The sequence below is a fragment of the Carya illinoinensis genome, chromosome 5 (assembly GCF_018687715.1).
Source record: "Carya illinoinensis cultivar Pawnee chromosome 5, C.illinoinensisPawnee_v1, whole genome shotgun sequence".
NCBI lineage: Eukaryota > Viridiplantae > Streptophyta > Magnoliopsida > Fagales > Juglandaceae > Carya > Carya illinoinensis.
In genome coordinates, this window is record NC_056756.1 from 18,571,560 (window position 1) to 18,579,589 (window position 8,030).

The window sequence follows — 8,030 nt, forward strand, 5'->3', positions numbered from 1 at the left end:
GCCGGCTTCACATCATTGAGTTTGGGTCAAACCTCAATCCGTGTGACCTGCACGCGTTAGACCAAGTGGTCCGACTATTTGTTTGTAAACAAACAGGTTGAATGATTTGTGTCGGATCAACTCACTTGATTGACTTGAATAATTAATGTCAAGGGTTCAACACGATACAGATCCCGTAAAGTTCTTTGAATTCTGTTCATCGAGGCCAACCTCAACTTACCAGCTCTAAAACTATAGTTCGCTGAAGTATTCATGCTGTATGTAAAAGTTTGAACGGAGTATGCTAATTATGTGTTAATAACGTGTGGTCAACTACATGATCGGTAAGTGTTTATTATCTCATCTCTGTTGTACGGATGAAGCGTGCCGGCTAACCAAACCGGCCTCCGGATGTTTTTTATCTCATCTGAACTGGGTTTTATTTTTCAGCATTCCTCTAACATCTCAACATTGAAAAAGAAAAGATGGTACAAGTCCATCACCTTCTTTACTTTTAAATAAAATGTTTATACATTATTTTAATATTACTCATCAATATTACTTTTTTTTTTTTTTTACAAACTATCTCATCTCATCTTATTACTATTTAAAATATCTTATCTTATCTAAACTGTGTAATCAAATGGGACCCTACAGCGAGGATGCTTTTGTATTTGAACTAAATACTCTTTGAAATAGCATGCCTAATTAGGAATCAGAATGGGTTATTACTTGAATGAAGTAATCGAACAGAGTATTAAATGAAGTAAAAGAATGCAACAATCTCCAATAACCCGAAATGAGAATAGAATTGCTTCTAATTTCGAGACTATAGGCATGCAGTGCAACTTACTCAAGAATCACTTTTTTGTTCTCAAAAGTGCGGATAAAAGTATGGTACGAGAAAGGGGGAAGACTGCTCAGCCTCTGTTACTACGCCAAAAATAATAAAAAAAAAAAAAAACTCGAAATAGTAACAGTATTTTTGTGGATTGGTCTAAAAAGGAGGTATGGAGTATGAACACACCCTGTTAACTAAGATGGGCCTATTTTGCCAGAAGGTAGGGCCGAGAGATTCAAGTATGACACAGGGTTGCAGCAAAGCTCAAGACTTCGATGCCAAGTACTGTATCAACATAAAATAAATCTTTAAATGTTTACCATTCAATCAAGAGAACAGTGAATGAAGAATTAGGCAAGTTGAAGATTTTGCATCTTCCGCTGAAAGCATTTTGGGGAACAGCTTCCATACATCATTTCCCACCAATATATTATCTGAAAGCAAACGACCTGTAATGAGAAATCAAAATCATTGTACTAACAAATCAATTGACTCGTTTATCATAATCATTTCACTGCACAATGGAAGTCGGCAAGTGATCTAAGTAAAAACCCAAAGCATCTTGAGAATAAACAAGCCAGAAAAATTTACTCGTGCAAAAGTTTTCCTGGCTTTGAAATAAATAGCAAATGGCAAACAACTTTGCCCCATTTAAATTCAGAGTTAATCTCAACTTAATTCATCTCATCTCATTAAATCATTATAGTTTTTCTAAATTCTCACACAAAATATAATAAACAATTCAACTTTTTTAAATCCCAAAACAATAATAATATATTAAAAAATAATGTTTATTAATGTCTTATTCAACTTTCATCTTAACTCATCTCATTTCAACTCATTGTCCAAATGACATCTTAGTTGTTGATAGGCACCTGGTTTTAGTGTCCTCTGAGTAGTTGCATCCGTGTTGCCAACATTTTATTCTGGGGTTAGTGATGTGCCATTCGACGTCATGGACGGTATGCAGCCTAGCCAGAAAGGCTTACCTCCACAGAATACAAATGGGCCTTTTGCTGGTAATACGTGTGGAAAATCCATTATGCATTGCAAACGTGAAGCCGGTTATCTTTCTTGATTGAAGTTCAATCAGATACATTAAACAGATTCTGTGAAATTCGAAAAGCTATTGACCCTGTAGGAAACAATGTTCACAATTTTACAAGCACCTTATGGTGGCAATACAACACTATCCAGCCAGCTCACTGATTGGCGGGCGGTCCATGACATTAGATGCTATCTTTGCATTGGTTTGCAACAGTGGATCAATATCAGGTAATTTAGGAATCTGAGCTAATATATCAATAGTGCGCCGTAAGAGGCGTGCTAAATCTCCTTCATCCATTGCACAGTCCATCATCATTTCCCTCCAAGACAGCCCAGATGCCCAGGCTTCAACCATACCTGAAAATTGACTATCCAAACAACAAGGAATGTTTACCCCATGCTTTTCTTGAAGTTGCAATAGGGAAGTTCTTTGATCATCCAAGAACTTAACTAAATTGATTACAGTGGAGGAAGGTTCATATATATAGCTGTTGTTTTTCCAAGGTCGAACTTTGATCCCTTCAGAAACTAAACTTGCACAAGCAGCAGCAAGTTGTGCAGGCTTTAGGCCTAGAAGGATTTTATTGCGGAGAATCATTGCCAGCCAAATTTCATTTTCTCCACGAATAGCAGCTGCAGTTTCACCAAGAGGAAATATTACATGTGTATTGATATCCAATGCCCTAATTTCATGTATGACATTGCTGATTAGCAAAAACTCCTTCCAGCCAGATGGTTCGATCTGCTCTATTCGATTGGTCAAACGTTTCGATCTAGCCTTCAAACGTTTTATCTTTTCCTCGGTCAACTTCGTCATGTCAATGATTTTCTTATATTCTTTAAAGCCTTGTGTACGTGCTATCCTTTTCTTCAAGCGTGCAACTTTATTTCTTTGTTCCTTGTAGCGGTCAACAGCTTCACAGTATGGTTCTGACATATGTAACAGCTCATCACTTTCAGAAAGACTATTCAAAACTGGCACATTTAAACTCCAAGACCATGTCTCTAGAGATGCTTCCATGCACCATAAGCAACCAAATTCAGAAGCAGTAAGCTTCTCCCACTTCATTTCCTCCTTATCAAGAAGCATCCTCATAATTTCCCGAGGCAAAGCATCACCTTGAGCTAGAGCAACATTAGGCAAGCCCGTCCTATACATTGTTTTAATCCACTTTTCTGTAAATAGATACCACGTGTTATCTGAACCAAGGGCCACATAATAAGATGGTTCAACATCTCGGTCCATTTCAAGGTCATTAACACTAGACTCTGTCCCAACTACATTCAGTGCAAAAGAATCCTCAGCAAAAACCATGTTCTTAAGTTTTGAACCATTGAGTGAGTCAACCTTCCCCAAATAAACAGCAGGCAGTGAGTGTTGAACTCCTTCAGAATCTTTATATTGCAAGCACAAAAAGGGCAAGTGTCCATTTTCAAATTCCATTAAAAGAGGTTTCAGAGCAGCAATTCTTTGTGCTTCCACCCTTTTTCGCAGTTCTGTCCTAAGACGTTTTTCCACCCTCAAATCTTCCTGCAAATCCGCAATCTCAGTATATGCTACCTCTGACAAAAGCTTCCTGCTCTTTCTATCTATGGCCTCATCGCTAACTTCTAAAGTCAGCATCTCGATCTCTTTCTCTATTTTAGTAAGCTCATCTTTTGCAGCAAGCATAACGTTGCTGCCAACATAGTTTCCAAAACTTCTCTCAACCAACTTCCTAGCTTCTTCCAAAGTTCGGCCTGCTTTTACAGATTTCATTTCATTTGCTTCATTAGATCTGCTAGTAACTTTTGCACCTGCAAGAAGATTCAGCACCATACCATAGGAAGCAGTAAACTGTGAAACAAGAGGTTCAACTCCAGTGAATAGAAGCTTGCAGCACTCTTCAGCCCCTTCGTAAGGAGTCTGAACAAGTACCACATGACCCCTTTCGTCAGTGCCTCTACGTCCAGCACGCCCAGCCATTTGAAGCAGTTCATTTGAGCTTAATTGGGTTCGCCCACTATCACTCCTCTTCGTGAGTGATGAAATAACAGCTGTCCTAGCAGGCATATTGATTCCGGCAGCAAGTGTTTCAGTAGCAAAGACAACCTTGACAAGTCCTCGCTGAAACAATTCTTCTACAAATGATTTCCATAATGGTAGACAACCAGCATGATGTGCAGCAGCCCCTTGCAGCAGTCCTTTAATGGCAGTCTCCCTGACAGCATCAGGATACTTAATGCGGAATCTCTTCAAGGCTAGTTTAACCTCACTCATCTCACACTCATCTAAGAGATTGCAATCTTCAAGATACTGGACAGCTGCATCACATCCTTTCCTGCTAAAAATAAACCAAATTGCTGGCAGCATGTCCTTTGCCTTAAGCTGCCATAATGTGTCAATAACTTGAGGGACCTGAAATTAATATTTCACTCCCGTAATCAAATTGATTTGTCATTCTATAGAAAATTAAAGCATCAGGTAGATGAAGGCCATAAAAATGAAAACAGTACTGTTATATAAAAGAATTGATGCAATGAGCCCATACTTGTGAACGTCGAATAGTGTTTATATCATTCTTTGAAAGAGGAGATTCAGGCATGCTATCAACACTGTCATAGCTCATGTTACTTCCTCGTTTTTTTGAATTTCTTCTTCTAGACCCATCATCCTTGTAAGATTTAACTCCTGAAGCATAAAGTTGCAGATAATTGAGTGACAGCTTCCTGTTCCAATTTAGAAAAAAGGAAATGAAAATGGTTGATAATAATAACTTTCCATCCATGTGTTCAAATAACAGATGGAAGGGAGGGCATAGATGCAACTAATTGGAGAGGAAAACAAAATTACATGCTGTACAGTGCATCATACTTATGGTGATCTGAGACAAACCTCGAACTTTCACTGTGAATGTTCACGTGAATCAAGCTACTTTTGTTTTGTTAAGTATTAAAATGATGTTTAAATAGAAACCAAAGCAACTAGTCTAACAAAAAACATCAACTATTCAATGCTTTAAAGATATCCCTATTCTTGCGTTCATCTATAGTGAAACTATAAGTCAAAGTGAATGAAGTGACATAAGAATCAATTAAGAAAAATACCTATTCAATTGCGTTCCTTTCTCATCAAGAAGAGGTAACAAAGTTGTCTTCATAGAGAAATGCCAAGTCAATGGAACTGGACGCTTTGAGGATGTTACCAACTCAGTTTTACCATGAATCTAGAAAAAGGATGAAATTAGAGAGACTCAATCCTCCCACAAGTCTATAGATCAGTCAACCAGACAGCAGTCAGAAACCAATGCTAGAGTTGACAAGTAAGTGGAAATTATTCTATGTATGAAAACAATATGTAATGATGAGTTGATGATGCCAGGAGACAACCAATGATAACATGACGGAACTAGCAGCAAGAAATAACAGGCCAACACACCAGAAGGCAGAAAGAATGCAGAAGAGAATCATAAAGGGTCTTCATTCAGAAATATTTTCTCTAGACATCAAAATAGGGTTGCCAACTTCAAAAAAAAAAAGGAAAGAAAGAGCAACTATGAAATATACTGCAACCCCAATTTATGAGTCCTTATTGCTATCCCTTTTGAAAATATAGATTATGCAAGATCAAATAGCACAAATCACTTACCTAATGAACAAAAAATATCCAGATAGAAATATCTCATGTGATTTGTTGAGCTCTCCTAAATTAACAAAAGCAAGAAATTCTATCTGCTGGACAAGGCCCCTTTTCCAACATCAGATGGTGTCTGAAAATGTTCTGTATTTCCCCCAAAAAAATATCGCAATAAATTCCTTATCAACATATGGCACATTTTTTATCTTTGTAAATGGAAAACTGCAAGGAGAAAAAATAATGCCTTCATCTTTCCATTTCAACATGTGACAAATGGTATTGCTATATCCAAAACATAAACTAGGTTAGCTAGGGGGAAAAAAAAAAGAAGAAAAGAAAAGAAAAAACAATACCTGACCAATCCAACCAGCAAGCTCATCAGGATTTGCCACCGTTGCTGATAGGCATATGAGTTGGACTTCTTTTGGGCAATATATAACCTGAAATAATTGATCACGCCATATGAAGAAAAAATGTGAGGAAATCATTGGCAATAAATGAGATCCTGGACAAGAAAATGTACTTACTATTTCTTCCCATACTGTACCCCGAGATATGTCACTTAGATAATGAACTTCGTCCAAAACAATCACATCAACATGGAACAGTCCACTATCAGAAGAAACCATTCCAACACTGCATGTGAATGTGAAGTAAAACACCATCCTTTTAATTTAGAGAATCAACTTAACCAATGAAGAACAAATTTATGGAGGTCACAGATAATTTCTAGAGGTAGCAACCATGTTGAGGAAACACTTACTGCACTAATGATATTTCCTACGAGCATACATTTTTCGATAATTCTATTTACAAAGCTTCTGTGCACTTCTCTCGATACCTCTTCGGCATTGTTAATCTCACATCCACTTATCATATCAGTTAACCTTAATTGAAACTACGGAACGAATGAGAGGTAGGCAAAAGAGATGTGTAAAGAAGGTGTGCAATAACGTTTTCGTATAGTTTGTTGCTGAAGATATATGCAGTCAGTTTACCGATCAAAAAGATAATATGTAGTCTGCAGCAGCTAATGGATTGCAAAACCAGATCATAACATTAGTCCAAATTTATACGTTACATCACGCCTTCATTAAGTAATTCCCATAAGCTACAAATGGAGTTTTAAATTCACTATAATGTACCTCTGATATAACATATTGCGTAAAATCTCCGTAGTCATAATCAAAACCTGAGCATCTTTATTCACTGCAGAATCCCCCGTAAGAAGGCCAACATTGCTGTCTCCAAATGTCTCGCTGAACCACAAAACATTATTAATACAGCGGCATATAAGTACAGTTGACAAATTCAATTTCTACTATTTACACTGATTTAGAAAGACTTATATACCGAAATTCGCGAAACTTTTGATTGGATAGTGCCTTGAGTGGAGTCGTGTAGAAGATTCGCCTTCGCCTGGCAACTGTGGCCACTGCGGCGGCTTCGGCAATTAAAGTCTTCCCACTGCTCGTCGGCGCAGATACCACAACCGATGAGCCTCTCAAGAATGCTTGTATCGCCAAACGCTGCCCAAAAGAGAAAAAATTAAATAATTACTAAGAGTGTCAAATTTTTCTTTTGACCTGAATATCTACATTTCATACAAGATAAGAAATACATATAATATTTGTATGCTTACGAATAGGCAAGTGAGTTTAAAATTTGAATATTTGCATAGAAATAAACCTGAAATTTATCTATGCGGAAATCGTATATCGAAGCGAGCTCATCGGCATCGATAATGTATTCGCCGAAGTCTCTGACTTCGTTGCAAAGCTTTTCCACTCTCTGCCACTTGGACTCCTCATGCAGAGTCGGCGCCTCTGTTGCAGCAATAGGAGTTTCGGTTTCATCGTCACTCTGTTCAACTCCTTCCAATACATCGCCGGAGATGTCGTAGTATTCATCAGCAGCCACATCGTCATCTTCGTCGTCGTCCTCGTAGTCGTCGGCGTCGGAGATTTGGGGTTCTGCAGGGTATAGAGAACTCGGGGACTTAATTGAAGATCTTGATTGTGGAAGTGTGCCAAGTGACTTGGGGGAACAAAACCCTAGGGACTGGGAAATGACGGGAGTTTGGGGATACAGAGAGGTTGTGTAAGTCGAGAAGGCGAGGACAGGAAGCGTCGAAGGGTATGCAGGTGCGAGGATAGGGAGCGTGTTCATGGCGGGAGAGATTTCTCGGGGATTTTCGGATTCCACCGTGGCTAAATACGGAATCACGTGATTTTATGGCCAGCGAGCCAGCGGTGGACGTGGAAGATCTAATTTGTAAATTTTTTTAATCTTTAAATTTATTTTACAAATTAAATTATACTATATCATAGTTTATAAGTTTTGCCCTTAATACCAACTTCTAAATACAACTTTTTATATTATTATAATATAAACTGATGAATTATTCTATTTAAAAGTAAGCGAAAACATCTATTAAAAAAAAATGAAGACATAGTATTTATATTTTCTAATCGTTAGCGTGACATGTCACGAGTTGATTTGTAAAATTTTAAATTTTAAATTTATTTTGTAAATTAAATCATATTA

The 8,030-nt window shown here is 37.6% G+C and overlaps 1 protein-coding gene across 3 annotated transcripts; it reads right to left on the reverse strand.

The window, feature by feature from the left end:
• Positions 1 to 950: 950 nt before the first annotated feature.
• Positions 951 to 7,704, reverse strand: LOC122310846 (DExH-box ATP-dependent RNA helicase DExH15 chloroplastic). 3 transcript variants are annotated; one of them, XM_043125044.1, is made up of 10 exons: positions 7,173 to 7,704; positions 6,837 to 7,012; positions 6,629 to 6,742; positions 6,011 to 6,119; positions 5,837 to 5,923; positions 4,955 to 5,073; positions 4,399 to 4,576; positions 1,990 to 4,265; positions 1,696 to 1,836; positions 951 to 1,269 (listed from the first exon to the last, which is right to left on the reverse strand). In XM_043125044.1, the coding sequence occupies exons 1-8, from the start codon at positions 7,650 to 7,652 to the stop codon at positions 2,010 to 2,012; spliced, it is 3,519 nt and encodes a 1,172-aa protein (XP_042980978.1). In that variant the 5' UTR covers positions 7,653 to 7,704; the 3' UTR covers positions 951 to 1,269; positions 1,696 to 1,836; positions 1,990 to 2,009. The 3 variants fall into 3 exon arrangements, with proteins under 3 accessions (XP_042980978.1, XP_042980979.1, XP_042980977.1); XM_043125045.1 differs by having other exon boundaries at positions 1,092 to 1,254; positions 1,696 to 4,265; XM_043125043.1 differs by having other exon boundaries at positions 1,092 to 1,269; positions 1,696 to 4,265.
• Between the last annotated feature and the right edge of the window lie 326 nt (positions 7,705 to 8,030).